Here is a 16,352-nt window from a genome sequence, read left to right as displayed (position 1 = left end):
TAGAATCAAAATATTTTGAAAAGATATGCAAAAGCTCTATTGTTTGAGCACTGAGGAATCAGCTGCATAATGTTATCTGGAATGAAAAGCATTTCCAATGACCAGCATTGAGGTCCATGCTGAAGCTGAGTGCAGACAGGCAGATTACCAGAGTTCACAATCCTCCTCATGTAATATAATTTTCTCCTCAATCCCTTGCTTATTTTTTCCTGGCAAATGAGATTTCCCCATCTGTGCAGCAGAAAAGCCTCATGGCTCCTAAACCTCTACGCTGCCAGTCGGAATGGCTTATTTTATGACAAGTGCCCTCCAACCACCAAGCTATCATTGCTACTATCTGTCTAATGGCATGATTGTGGTAATTTATAATGGGGAAAATGCAAAGCTTGGTTAAAAAAAAAAAAAAAAAAAAGAGACAGTTTGTTTTGCTGTATTGACACTTTGTTGTCCATGTGTACCACATAATAACATGGATCCTCTCACAAAATCAGCATCTTTCTGGGGACAGACTCCATTTCAATCCTATATGTAAATGAGGAGACAGGGTTTTTAATGCAAGAAGCATGTAGTGCTAACAAGTTTCCACAATGGATCAGATAAAGCAAATGGGCTTAAAACATCCCATTTAAACATCCAAATAGATTTAACAAGCCTTTGGGGACATTTAAGTACACAAACAACTCTTCTCTTTATTAAAAGGCCTGAAGATGCTAATATGAGAAGCTGACGAAAAAAAAGCTTCCATTCCAGAAAGAGCACATATATGTCAGAGTTAACTATTAATTCATTTATTAATTCATTGTCTGTATCCTGTAGAGAGAGATTAGTCCCAAAATACTTGACAAATGCATAAATGTTAATCCACAAATTAAACACAATTCACAAATATTTCTCTATCCATAAATAATAAATATCCATTTATAAATGTAACTGTACTTGTACAAATTGCAGACCATGAGACACAGATTGGGAAATATTTATTTGTGAATAGTAAAACATATTTATGACTTGTGTTTAATTTGTGGATTAACATTTATGCATTTGTCAAGTATTTTGAAACTAATCTCTATCCATAGCAATTGCTTATCCAGTTCAGGGTCATGGTAGGTCCAGAGCCTACTCTGAATCACTGAGCTCAAGGCGGGAACACATTCTGGAGGGGGTGCCAATCCTTCGCAGGGTGACACTCATTCACACACACAGTGTATTTAAATCCATTTTCTTAAATAGTTTCTCTAAATATTGATATATCTCTTGAAGGAACTGCATGTTCCCATCAGCTGCATCTTTCTGGTGAGGGTAGGGGTTCTGATTACTGTACATCGCTTGAGCAAATAACATGCACAGTTTATACAGAAGGCTTGTGAGGATACATTCTCTTTTTTCTTCTATGGCAAAAATTTCCATCAGTGTTTGCCACAAGAATTAGCAAGTCATTCTTCAAAGAATCTCATCAAGACCATAAATCATAAATAAGCTGATGAAAGGGGGAGAATTCTAAAGGAATCATCATATCGTTGTAGAAGGATTAGGGGACAGCCCTGTAATGATACATTCAGTGTGAAAATGTAAAATGTCTTTTTTTTTCTTAATTGACATTTCAGTTACTTCATCAAAGCTTCTGACAAATCCTAATTCTTTACACATTTTCCAGTGGACATTTTATTTTTGAGCTGGAAACTTTATGAATTAATTTTGGTTCTAAGAAATATCTTGAGAATAAAGTCCTTTCCACACAGAATGAAAAAGTTTACAGAAGTGCAGGGCGATATGAGCACAAATCAAAATCACGATTAACTGTACATTTTACCACAATTACGATTAATTTTTTACAATTGTATAATAATATTTTTTTATGATTGTATTTTACAAACTGAAACTCTATATTACATTAAATGTAACAGCGAAGAATATGGTCATGAATGTTCCTGGGTGAAGTGAGCTTTAGCTTCAGCTCCAATAACAGCTCTAAAATGCTTAATGTGAGCTTAATGTGGCTTAATGTACTAAAACAATGTAATAGGGACACCAAACCTTTTAAAATGACTATTCATCATAAGTGATCTCTATTGCTGCAAGAATTAACCTTTGACTGAAACGGAAGTAATAAATTTAAGCTGATTCCTTATGTATTTAAATAGGAAGAAAAAAAGCTTTTGTCTGCTCTATAAATGAGGGAACTAGTATTTTTAATGAAAAAAAAAATAAAAGTATAATTAAAATATAATATATAATAAACAAATTAATCTATATATCTAACTACATGTTGTATTATAATTCAGTCATTCATTGTCTGAAACCACTGGGTGCAAGGCAGGAACACACCCTGGAGGGGGCACCAGTCCTTCACAGGGCATGTATTATAATGGTGCTTATGTTTTTATAAAATATGTCTCATTCATATTTTTTTTCAAGTATTCAAGTATGCCATTTTAGACGCAGACTAAGATTTTAGCTAATCAAAATGCATTCATTCAGTCATTGTCTGTAACCGCTTATCTAATTCAGGGTGGCGGTGGGTCCAGAGCCTACCAGGAATCATTGGGTGCAAGGCAGGAACATACCCTGCAGGGGGCACCAGTCCTTCACAGGGCGATACACACTCATACATTCACTCACACCCTCACACCAATGGACAATTTTGAGTAGCCAATCCACTTACTAACGTGTGGTTTTGGAGCGTAGGATGAAACGAGCACCCGGAGGAAACCCACATGCACACGGGGAGAACACACCAAACTCCTCACAGACAGCTGTGTGACAGAGACACTACCTGCTGCACCACTGTGCCACCAACCACAAATAGTTCAAATGATTAATTTAATATAGCGTTCAAATTATTCAAGCCAAGTCGTCTAAGGCCAGGAATTCAATAAAGCACAAGTGGTTTTCTTTCAAGGTAGATAGGATGACCTTTTCCCCTCATACCAGGCACAGTGCTAGCAAGAGTGGGCATCTGTTAGCTGTCAAAATAGATCTGAACAGTTAACACTCTCAGCCAAGCATTTTGTGCCTTCCAAAGCATGGTGCTAATGGCAGCACAAAAAATAGTGGTAGGTATCAAAACAGTTCATATGAAAAAATCAATTTATGGAAATTTCAATCATATTGATCCTATTCTCTAATTCCTATGTATACTGTATGAGAAGCACTAAAGAAGCTTAAGGAAAGCTCTCTCTCTTAGGTGATCCTCTGCCTTGGCAAATGACCAGATTCCAGTGTTTGTATCCAGCCTCATGCAAATGCATTCTGAGCTCCATTTCACCCTGCTTCTTGGAGACAAGAGTTTAACAGCCAGAATATAATTCACAAACAAACCAGGGCCTCCACATGTGCAAACAGATTACTTTGCAGACCAGGGATTACTCTTGGGTGGGGGTAACTATGAAAAAAGCTACAACAGTTGCTTCAGTCCAGTAGCAACTCTTGCTGTCACTCTCGATGGGGGTCACTCTGGGTCTGAAATGGGCAGCTCTGGCCTAATAGTTTGAGACCAGGCTTGGTACCGGAAGATTTCTGGTTTGATCACCAGGAAAGGCTGGAACATGCTGCTGAACTGAAGTGCAACTGCTGAAGTGCCCTTGAGCAATACACTGAACACAACTGCTCCCTGGACGCCGGGGCTGCTCCCCAGCCCCTATAGTGCACTAGTATGTGTGTGTGTGTGTGTGTGTGTGTTCACTGCCAGAAATGGGTTAAATGCATAAACACATTTTGTTGTACAAGGACAAATAATTGCACATTACATTACCTTATACTCTAAATCTCCTTCTCTACTACATTTGACTTATTTCCTTCACATGTTTCTGTGTTTGTGCTCATGTCATGAATATTTTAAATAAAATAATGATATAATAAATGCTTTAAACAGTTAATGCAACTGCTCTTAGGAAAGCTAGTCTATTTGTGACTATTTTCATTTTACTATGAGTGTCCTATAAGAAGAACACAGAAAAGAAGGAGAATGATTATTATTCTGAATAATATTAATATAATATTATACAATAAAATAAATTATTATATATAAATAATATTAATAATAATACATTTACTGTATTGAGAAAATGATATTATCCAAAATGTCTTACTAAATGCCATTTGGGTTCTACTCAAAGAATGTATTCCAACCAGTACAAAAAAATAAGGAACTGCTAGCTCAGTGGTTCTCAGTCCTGGTCCTGGTTTGCCACTGCCCTCCCCAATTGAAATATTCCTCTGCTACCAACACACCTGATTAATCTATAAGATAATTAACAACCCCTTACGATGGCGTAGTAGGTGTGATGGAGTGAGGAGAAAACTACAACATGCAAGGCCCAGCAAGACCAGGACTAAGAACCACTGAGCTAGATGCAGGGTTGCAATCCAGTGCATTTCAAGACAAATGGTGTACTGGTGACATGTATGCCACATGCATTGTTGGAGATATTTATTATATTCAATCCAATTCCTGTCTATCGTTTGCAAATTGCTGTGTGCTAACAAAGTACAAAGTATTTTAAGAAATATTATGCCGACACATGGGTGCCACCAAAGCTTTTCTGCATGGTGAAACATTAAAAATGATTTGTGTTTTAGCTCTACAGATCCTTGAAACCGACAGCTAGTATATATGATACAGAGTGGGTCTGAAAACAGCACAGCCTCAGGACAGCAATACAGACCTCTAACAATGATGTTGGTTGACTTCTTGGCTGGGTTGCCCACATTGTTGCTGGCCACACAGCTATAGATCCCAGCATCCTCTGTGCTGATCGCAGGGATGGTTAGCGTCCCGCCATTCAAGACACTCTTCTCAGGAAGCCCCTCCGTGTTGCGTACCCATGTCAGTACTGGGGTTGGCTCTCCCCCAGAGGAGATGCAGACCAGAGTCACTGTCTGCCCTGGGTTGGCCACTATGGGGTCTTCAACCAGAAGCTTAATGGTGGGAGAGGCTGGAAGGAAAAATATGAAGGAAATGTTATGGTACTTGTATATAACCAGTATTATCTGGGCAGTATTATCAGATACTGAGCTTTGTCAAGTATGCTAATCATCAGGCTGAGAAAGAAAACTAACTAAATTAATAGAGCTCTAATTTATTTGTGCATTACCATTTACTTTCTTTTAGTTTTACAGTTGGTTATTACTGAGCAAGGGGGGCAGTTACCCCTCTTAAAATGTTCAGTTTATAACTCAGTTTTTTTAAGGTCCAGCAAATTACCCACTGTTTTTGCTAAGGGTTTCAGAGTGAACCTGTACTAAACACACTTATTTTTGTGAAAAAGCATTCTTTTTATATACCGTGAAAGCATTTACATGTGGCATTAAGAGATCACTCACTCAATCAACTATTTTTAGCCATCTGTTAAAAATTCTCCACAAGGAGGTAGCATACAAGCTTCTTTTGTGTATATTGTTTAATGGAGAATAAGCAGCAATTTACCCACAACAGAGGCCCACAAATGCATGTTTGGTGTCAAAGTATTCAACAAATACAACAAATAGGGAAATAATGCTGAAAAAGAATCACCAAAATGTTGTATTACTCAACTGAGCTGAGTAAAACTGCAAATTCATGTAAATTTTATTAAATCAGTTTATGCCGAAAAAATAAAAATAAATAAGTTCATTTACTACCACTTCATAGTTAATTAATTAATTCAGGATGTTATTCACATTTACTTAAAGTATATTGTCACTGTCCAATGAAAAACAAGAATATCCCAAAGCAATAACTTCACAGGAGATTTCCTTTTCACTTTCAGCGGAGGTCATTGTAAAAAGATACTATAAGTAATTATAGAGCATTTCTATTTTTGCATTCATCATAACGCTTTCACACAATGTGAAGGACAGCTTCTATGTTCAAATGATGCAGTGACCTACAAATCAACCACAATTGAGATACATTGTTTCAAAAGGACAGCGACAATATATTCGAAACATTGCAAATTAAGTAGGTCTAAAGGTCAGTATATGTGTATTTGCTTATTTAATACATTTTAAGTTTATAAACTTTGTAGCACTTTGAGATTTGTTCAAATGTAAAGTGCATTATAAATAAAATGTATTATTATTATTATTATTATTATTATTATATTTTTAAACTAATTGATAATTAAGTTGGTGGTGAGACCCTCCTTCATTCAAATATTTGAATGTATTTGTAAAACAATGTTCTCCATTACATCATGAAATTTCAGCAGTGCTAACATAATGCTTCAAATGAAATACTGCAGATTGTTGCTGCCAAAGGCTGATGTTTCAAATCCTTAGGCATGTGGCACATACTATCAGGCCTGCCCCTAAATGCTTCTGCCATCAGAATACTACCATGCTGTGAGGTAAGTGCCTTGACATTGACACTGAACAGGAACTGGATCCAGCCTCAGTCATCATCATAAAGCTCTATGTGTGGCTCGTGTGATGCTGAGATTAAGAGAGAAACTGGGAGGAAGGGAGTCATGAGCACGCACGCATGCACACACACACACACACACAGCTAGAGCATGAGAGAGAGGGAAAGAGAGAAAAAGAGAGACTGTTGGAGAGGAAAGACTGCCAGCTCTGATCAGCCTCTAATGGATCTCATAAAGGTCAGGTCACCACCACTAAAGAAAGTAGAGACCACTGGGACAGATAAAAAGTGCAGGGAGCCGCAGGGGCATACGTTTAAAAATGTGTTTTTTCTAGGGACTAAATTAACTGTGGAGGCAGTGATGGAAACATCAGTCTTCCAGAGAACTGACAAGTCTTACACACTTAAAATGCTCTCCGACACCTGTTCTCATAACGCAACTGTTTACTGTTACTACAGCAAAACAACTATCAGGTCAGATCATAGCAGGTTTTTACCCAAAACCACAACTAGAACTAGAAAAGATAATCTCCTCAGCAAATTGTACAGTCCAATTCTTATTTTACTGAATGTTATCAGTCAGTAAAGGTAAATGGTTTACTTCCCATCTATACAAATGTAAGATATGAAATGCCATAATGCTCTATTTTAGGGCCGGTATTATTTACATTATAAGTGTTAATGGGCCCAGGTATAAGTAATCATGGCCTCAACTTCCACTGTTACATAGACAATTCACAACTGTACATATCAGCCAAGCCTGATGACAAACACAGATTAAAGAAAATTAAGTACTGTGGAAAAGATGTGAAAAGCTGTATGTTGTGTAACTTCCTCCCCCTAAACTGTAACCTGTTCCTTTCCCAAGGTTTCTTCCTTCAGCTTTAAGGGATTTTTCCTTGCCATTGTCTCCTTTGGCTTATTCACCTCATTCATTTCATGTTAAAACCTCTGTCTTTGCTGGATTTCTGTGAAGCTGCTTTGTGACAACATCGTTTTTGATTTGATATTGTGTTTTTTTTTCTTCTTCAATGTTTTTTCACTTATGAGGAGGTAAAACATACATGTTTTGTTCGTAAGTTGGAAGAGGATGCTCTTGTCAGGGATGCCACAGACATTGCGGACCGAGGCAGTACAGGTGTAATTGGCATAGTCCTGAGGTCGAAGGTTTTTCAGCTTGAGGATCTTTGTCTCCCCCTGCAGCACAGAGAGAAAGATATATGTTTTCCAGTAAATGTATTTCACACATTCATAGAAACAGAAAAGGCTGATGCATAATACTCTAATATAGTATTACTTGTTTGACAGCCCTGAACTGAATGAGACACACTCCTACTGAGTCCCTCAAAATGAAACACCGCTCACAATGTTCAATATTCTTGACAAAAAATGTCCTTGAATAATGCCAGCGCTGTGTTTAATAATCACTTACCTAAAATACATATGGGTTTAACTAATTGTAATTATACACAGGATAAGATCCTATGCCAATCCATTAGAGCAAGAGTAATTAATTCATATCTATTAAGGTCCAGTTAGAGAGCATTTTCCCAAGCCAAGGTCTGGAACATAATTTATAACTTGTATTATTATCAGTGTCATATCCTGCACAATCAAATAACCTTGTAGTTATAGTAATATTTTATGTATTGAATGTCAAATCAAATTACAATTTCAGTTACATTTCAATTTATTTCAACAAAATTTATAAAGAAATATAAGTAACTAATACTCAAAATAAAATGTTGTTTTTGTCATTTCAAGTAAAATGTACAAATAAAACAATGATTATGGAAAATAAACGCATATGTAAATAAGGTCCCCAATGACTTGTAGTGGCAGTTGACTTTACTGCTTTTCCATTACCAGAAATCTAAGTGGCTCTTATTGCTGAAGGGTGGGACTATATCCATTAACAGCAAGCTGATTGGCTTTTTATGCTGAAGGAAGGGACTTTATCCAGGTTCAGCATTGTGTGAATTTAACCCGGCAATTGTTCCCTTATTTTTAATGTTACTGATTTTACCTCACACAAAACTACCATCCGAACGTGTCCCAAAAGTGTCCCAAAAGAGCTTTTATCCCCTCAATTTGGCTATTTTTACTGGCCCCAGGACAGCAGTGTCTGAAGCCCTTCCCTGTGTGTGTCAATCATACGAGTCACCGAGCTCATCATAATGCATAGATCTGATTGGCTGAGTAGCCTCACGTGTGATATGCAGAAACACATGTGATTTGTCTGTGAGTTTCCTGCAGTGCTAAACCCGAACTGTAATGACTAGAAGAGTCACACCATTTCAAACAAACATTCTGTTCAAAATTAATAGTTTATCAGTTACAGGTTCAGGCCTGGATAGGAGAGCGTCTTTTGGAGAAAGTAGAGAAATTGCTGGGCTTTTATGGCTGTAGAGCCAAGAAAGAGAGTTGGTGTTCAGGATCCAGGTGAGGTTCTTTGCTAAGTGGACACCAAGAAACTCCGAGCTCTAAACAGTCTCCACAGATGACCCATTGATGTTGAGCTGAGAGTGGTTATTTTGTGCTCTCCTCAAGTCTACAACCTTGGTCTTGCTCATATTCAGGGGAAGGTTGTTGACTTTACACCAGTCTGTCTGCTGCTGAACCTCCTCCTGTATGACGACTTGTCGCTTTTCCTGATGAGACCCAGCACGATTGTATCATCTGAGAACTTTATAATGTGATTTAAACTGTGTTTTGCTGCACAGTCATAAATTAGCATAGTGAATAACAGAGGACACAGAACACTGCCCTGGGGAGCTCCAGTGTTCAGCATGATGGTGCTGGAGATGGTTTTCCCAATCAGGACTGAAGGAGTCCAAGATCCAGTTACAGACAGAGGTGTTGAGGCCCAGCAGACTTAGCTTTCTGATGAGGTTCTGTGGGACAATAGTGCTGAATGCTGAGAACAGCATTCTGACAGTAACAGCAACCAGCTACACCTAACAGAAGCCTATGTGTACCCATCTCCGCTACTGCATTGTTAGCTCTTTACAGGGGTCATCAGGTAGGCACCTCCTCTCCTCACTGTTTCGCTGAATTAAGCCCATTAAAGTCTGCTGTCCCTGACCCACCCCTGTCCATGCTAGTTTTACAGCCATAACATGCACTTAAACCATCAACTACTGTAAATCCACACTGGCCTCCCTAGTGACTAAGGCTGTACCAAGCCCCACTGGCACCATTAATGCATGCTCAGTGCCACCAGTTCCTTGTGAACTTTATGTAATATCACCGGCAGCAGCAATAACACAATATATCACACCCCTGTCCTGTCCTCCAAGCACATATTGCACATTTACAGTGTGTTTTCCCAACCAGTCTGTGTTCTCCTTATCCACAGTCACTGACTAGACCTTTCAGCTGTTTCTGACAACTCTTTCACAGCTGTCCTATAGTTTCTGGCCCCTGATGCCAAACTGCACAGGCAGGGATGTAGCAGACTTGGCTACAAATCCCCTAACGCCTATTTCCACTAGTCTAACATGTGCCTGCTGTCCGCGTTTGCATACTTCCGCATACTTCCGTTTCTTTCTTTCGAAAGCTTCATGTACTGCATCCTCAAATGAAATTGTTAACTCTAAGAAATAAACTATCCATTTACTTTCAAAATACAATACCACGTCTGCCCTCAGCTAGGAATTTCCAGTCATGCACTTCACCCCATTTTCCAATATTTAACCCTCTGGAATTGGCGCTCAGAAGTTGCGCCAATATACTTACGCAACTCAGTGTTAATTTCTGTCCTAGAAATATTATAAATATAACCCGGTTTACTTTTTTGCAGGGCTATACGCACTCACACATTCAAACTGGAGGAAACCTGTATTTTAGGACTGTGAGTGCAGACCGGAGTACCCTGAGGAAACCCACACAGACATGGCGAGAACACATTAGAATTCCTCACAAACAGCCACATGGGCGATGCTTGAACCCACAACCAAAGACCCTGGAGATGTGCGATAGTGACTACCTGTTGCTGAACTTATACATCATGCGGAACTTATTCACATGCCTTGCTATTATTATTTCACATATGAAAGGACAAAGACTGTTCAGATAAAGATCTGAGAGATATAAACACTTTGTTTAAGTTAAATGTTTAAGAGGCTAAAGGATCTGATAAACAAAATTGGCTAATAAGGGTGGAAGATTTTATATATTAGTTTTACACAACAGCTACTTATGGTCATGCACTCAGATTGGTTGAGAAGTGTTCTAACCGTGCTGATATTTCGTGTTAACAGCATGTGTTTTTACACAACCACCGTATCACTCCATGGAGCCACTGCTAACAACTCTCTTTATTACATTTTTCACCACTAAATAGTGGTGCTAATGTCTGAAATAAGTTCAGCTCATGTTTCACACCAATAAATGTCTTCAGTTTATTCAAGAATACAAATATGGATAAACCAATTATACTCATTTTCTCATGTAAGTTTAACATTTCTTGTAATAAATAGAGACGGACAGTGATTGCCACTAAAGACAGTTTAATTCAACACAAATACAAAATAAAACATTAATCAATGCAGTTTTAACTGAACAAAAATGTAATGAAACAGTAGGGCTGTGCCATATCATATAATTTACCATAATATCATCATAATTGTTAAAACGATATATTAAAAAAACAAACAATATAGTGATAATCATGATATTCTGACTTGTTTACGTAATGACCCGTCACAGCAACTATTTTGTGTTTGTTTTGTTATTTACTGTGAAGTTTTAAGGTTACATTTTATGTAATTGTTTACGTATGCTGTTTATATGCACACAATTTTCTGCACTTTGGTTGTTTTGTAGATTTATATGCTACATTAATGTTTTATACAAAATCAGAATATATATATATATATATATATATATATATATATATATATATATATATATATAAATAATTTACTAAAATTAATATTAGTATAACAGAATATTATAAGAATATATAAGAATATAAAGAAACAATATATAAGAATACTGTTATCGCCAAAATAACCTCAAATATCATATTATTTTAGGGCCATATCGCTCATCCCTATGAACAAGGCATTATCCCTAATTTTAAACAGCATGAAACAAGAAACTAACAACAAAAACTACAACAAAATTAAATCATCTGAGATGAAGCCAGGTTAAGTATCAAAAACAATAAGAAAAACAAAGAGTGAAAACAGGTACCGGTGAAAAGAAAGTGCATTGGAGATGCAGTTGCTGTAAAAAAATACGTTAAAAAAATAAGTCATGGAGCCATGGTTCAATATGGATATGTTATATTAGAGGTATAATGCATAATACAATAACTTGCTCTACAAAGGGAACATACAGAAATCTGAGATAGTTGCAACTCAACCGAGCACGCTGGGCTACATAAAGATGCTTTTGGGCAGAAGAAATCTTTTCTGGAGTAGTTTATTCAGCAGCTTAGTGGTCTAGGTAGTTAACTTGGCAGGTTATTGATTATAGTGAGGTGTTAGTGAGCTGATGCTTAATCAGGGCATAAGTGTGTGCAGTGCGCTAGAGTTTGTTACTGTGACATAGCAACAACCTACTTGTTAAGGAATTATAAATTGGCAGAAACATTTACAAATTTCATAAAACTATTTGGCACCACTTTCATAGCTCTGTTTATACATTTCATAATTTATTTCCCAAAATTTTGTATAAAAGAATTTGGTTATAAATTCTATAATGCTTACTCATATGACACGTCATTAAACAGGTCATTAGACTTTTCAAGAAAAAGCATGTGTCGTTCTGATACTATTCATTTCAGTTGTAATTTAGCAGTCTAACACATTGTTTATTTGGTTTTTGTTTTTAACTAACAAAACACTAAATAAAGATTTAAAAAGTAAAAAAGGAAGCCAATAAAAAGATTTACAAATGTGGCAAAAAATAATTACTGATGCATATTGGTAATTGGAATATACATTTATTTAATATATTTATATATTATATTTAATATTTATATATTAATGTAGGAAGGAAAAAGCCTTCCACTTCACAGGAGCACCCCACAACAATTAAACAACTTTAAGTACTCAGCCCTCCAAGTTTCAGAAAGATTTTAAACTTACCTGTGTGAAGAAAGGTTCATATATCTCCACGCCCTTGTCCGAACCTTGTGACAGAAACTCCCTTCCACGTCTCCAGCTGTATCGCACAGGGGGATTGGAGTTGGCAGCACAGCGGAGAAAAACTGTCCTCTCATAGTAGAACTGCTCTTTAGCTTCTCCTACACTCTGGTGTACTGTCACCACAGGGTCATCCAAATCTGAAGGAAAAATGACCACAATATGCAATAGGAGCACTTTTATCACCATTAATAGCACAACAGCACATTCTCATAGAAAAAGAACACAAAGAAGATATTATGAATTTTAATTTAGTATGTACAAGTGTTCAATGTCAAAAAAAAAAAAAAAAGATTCTTTGGTTTCATTTGGGGTTTTTAATCTAATTTTTCTCCCAAATATACTAATTCCAGTCATTAGCCAGGACCCCCTTATCCTACAATGCTACTAATTTGTTATAACACCTACTAGAATTGCTTACCAAGTTCGTTTTAGGTCATGTTGTCATCTTATTTATGTCGTTTTACTGACATGTTTTCTTTAAAACATATTCCAGTAACAATCTGTGCTGTGTATGTTTCACACCAGAAATAAATCAGTATTCACAAGATCATATCTAAAGAATGTAAGAGCCCCATACATCTAAAAATATTTAAATGTAATTAAAGTTAATAAAACAAAAACATTTTGATTATTTACTTTACATTTAAATCAAGTTATAAAACACAATCCTCCATAACATTCACGAATTGTACTAGACTGGCCCTCAATTGCTTTCCCACACATTTTAAGCACTTTTAAGGCCGTTTTAAGCTTCTGCATTGACTCGACGCAGATCCTACCCCATTGGCTATGCCCTATGCTGTTTCGAGGATTTATACTTCTGTGTTGGTGTCTGCTTCGCTTTGCAATTGCACCACCCCAAAACTAGGGCTGAAGCTCTTCCAGTGCCTATAATACAAATGTGCATTTTATTACTGTAAATCTATTAACTAACAGGGATATCTAAGCCTACTAAGACCTGAATCAATACTGTAAATGTACTTTCTTGTTAGTTTTACAACACTGATAGTTGATATATAGCACAAACACAAATGATCATTTTATTCTACTTTATCCAAAAAATGCAATTAAGTCCATTATAGATTTTGAGTTAAAAGTAAAAAAAAAACAAAAAACATTTTGACAGCTTTATGGGCCACATCGAAATCCTTTTAAATGCATTTTAAACCTGCCATACTGAATTGAAATGTTGCATGCCTTCAAAAACTGCATTCAGAAAGCTGAAACCAAGCACACTGCCTTCTTCTGTTTTCCTTATTTCCATGAAACAACATTTCCACATGAAACCACAAACAAATACATTTTACACTGAAACTCATGGTTAAAGACCCAAATTAAATCAACCTCCTTCCACAAACAGGGAGTGTTTACATGCACTTAATACCATAACTTCACAAAATCTAACTTTGTGATATTCTGAACAATGCATTTACATGCACTTGGGTAATCAGATGATGGGAAAACTCTTGAATCTGGCAATAATCTGATTTCTGCTTTGCAACAGCCCATGATAATCACAGAAAGAGGTGACATATCTTCCTGCTGCTGCTTTTTGTAAAGATGGACTCAATTTAATTATTAACATGAATCTTACTTTTTACGATTTCTAAAATTACACAGTCCTGTCCTTCTCATAGTTTTCTCTATGGTGCTGCTAAGAGGAGACCAGCTTTTTAAATAAGCGTCTGTTCTTGGACGCAGTGTGTGTCCCTCCACTACAGACAGAGACCTGAGCTGCTAGACACGTGTTTGCAGTAAGAACTGGTTGGAGATACAGATAAACAATGGCGAGAGAACATCAAAATATATGTTGACTATACACATCATCCAGTTACATTTGAATTTCCCCACTGTGGGAATTGTTAATTTTATTTAACATTGCCCTTTGACAATGATATAAGAGTTATAAGTGCCATCACTATCCTTTGTGAATATTTGTCTTCTGTATTTGGAATCTTTTTGGAAGAGATTTAAATACATATGCATGTAGTATTAGTTAGTTAATATTTTATTATGATAGCTAATAATTCATTGCTCAGTAGCTTATACTTAATAACACTGGATTTTAAAACCATTTGCTGTTTTAATACACCACATTACTAACGATCCAATACATCATAGATGACAAAACTAGTTTGAATCTTAAACTACAGGACAGATGAGACCAACATTTGTGACTGTGACTAACACTATGTAGCACAATTGATCATTGGGTAAATAACATTTAAATGAAAGGTGAAATCTTCCAGCTTTATACATTTAGTCTACCAATTGTCGACAATAAAACAATTTGAGATCATAAATTAAGAGAAAAACATTGTGAAGCCTAATAATGAATAAGAGACATGAAAAAAAACTGTCAACTTGTTAAGAGGTAGGTTTAAATTAAATGCTTTGAAGTGCTTTTTCAAAACGTCAGCATTATATGCGCATTTCTATTGCTACACAGTGCCTCTTGAACATGTCAGTGTTATATGCGCATATCAAGTGCCACACAGTGCTTCTTGAACATGAGGGCGAGGCTGGACATGGGCGGGTTTGGACATGGCGGGGATTGATGTGGGCGGAGTTGAATGTCCAACTCCGCCTTCCTACGGGCTGCAGTGAGACGTACTTGGCCTATTCAGTAGAGGTGGGCGATACCGGGAATTTTGGTATTGATCTGATACCAAGTAAATACAGGGCCAGTATCGCTGATATGGATACCGATACCACTACTGTTCGCCACATGACGGTGCAAGACTTTAATGAATCTGCGTGTGCAGCAGCGGGAGAGAAAAAAAGCTTGAGTATCGATCTTTTTACATGAGCATTGATCAATACCAATACCAGCGTTTGTATCGATATTGTCAATATTTGGATCGATCCGCCCTCCTCTACTATTCAGAGGAACAATAAAGAAACGGTGTTCAGCACTGCTTACCTGACTCGCGGTCTTCTCTCTCTTCTTCCATAACGCCTCTGAACATAATGTGGTATCAGAAGTGAAACGGAATATCAGTAAATCAGCACAGAAACTAAATGAACAGAAAACTAGAGAAAGCAAAGCAACATGGCGAAATAGAAGAAAGCAGAGCCGGAGAAGCAGTGGTGCCACAATTAGAAAACCGCCAGGCAAGTTTGACTTCAACAGTGCTAGCGAATGGCCGAAGTGGCTGAGGCGTTATGAACGGTACAGGACAGCGACCGAGATAGACAAGTCGAATTCAAAGTCAGTTGTATCATGTATGCTCCAGGTGAAGAAGTTGAATGATTTTAAATGTGTTGCCACTAACAGAGGTGCAGAAAAATTCACATAGCAACGTTACAGCTCCATGTACGTTTTATTAGTTTGATTCTTAGAATGAATGTAGAATGAGGTTTGTTTGTTCGTTTTCCATTTGAACACATGAAGACAAACAAGAATTCAGTCCATTTTCTCTTTTCTGTCTCCAAAATCAAATATATGGTTCATTATTTTGATTGGGAACGGTGGGCGGTCTTAAAGCACTACTTTCACTTCACTGGTCCGTCTGAGCGATGACCTGGGGCCAGTTGCAAAAAAACATCTTAAGTTTTCCCCTTAAGTATGACACTTAACATTTACTTAAGGGTGTTGCACAGTATCCCTTTTAAAAATTCCTTACGTAAGGAAATGTGTGAAGGAACATACTTACTGCACTATTTTTTTACGGGAGTAAAATTCTATTGTTTCCATGGAATCCGTTGTTTACATGCACTCGCTGCGATACCTGTTATCGCCTCTCTTGTACCAACTCACAAACTTTTCAGAAAAAATTGAAGAAAAAACAAGAAAAATTGGTCAGAGGAGGAAAAGCGAACTGTTGACTTATTGACATAACATACACACATAC

General features: G+C 37.0%; 1 protein-coding gene across 3 annotated transcripts in view; it reads right to left on the bottom strand.

The window, feature by feature from the left end:
* mdga2a (MAM domain containing glycosylphosphatidylinositol anchor 2a) overlaps window positions 1–16,352 on the bottom strand; it is a 177,812-nt gene that overhangs the window by 72,817 nt on the left and 88,643 nt on the right. For 2 of the 3 annotated variants that reach the window (XM_066673053.1, XM_066673061.1), the window contains 3 exons: window positions 12,439–12,635; window positions 7,405–7,537; window positions 4,665–4,934 (listed from right to left, as the gene is read on the bottom strand). In XM_066673053.1, coding sequence (XP_066529150.1) covers window positions 4,665–4,934; window positions 7,405–7,537; window positions 12,439–12,635 — 600 coding nt within the window. Of the gene's footprint in view, window positions 1–4,664; window positions 4,935–7,404; window positions 7,538–8,366; window positions 8,473–12,438; window positions 12,636–16,352 lie in introns of those variants that run through there. The other variant, XM_066673069.1, reaches the window with a different exon arrangement.

This window comes from Hoplias malabaricus, chromosome 1, assembly GCF_029633855.1.
Source record: "Hoplias malabaricus isolate fHopMal1 chromosome 1, fHopMal1.hap1, whole genome shotgun sequence".
NCBI classification, from domain to species: Eukaryota; Metazoa; Chordata; class Actinopteri; order Characiformes; family Erythrinidae; genus Hoplias; species Hoplias malabaricus.
The sequence above is the reverse complement of the archived record's forward strand: the minus strand, read 5'-3'. Positions and strand labels throughout refer to the sequence as shown.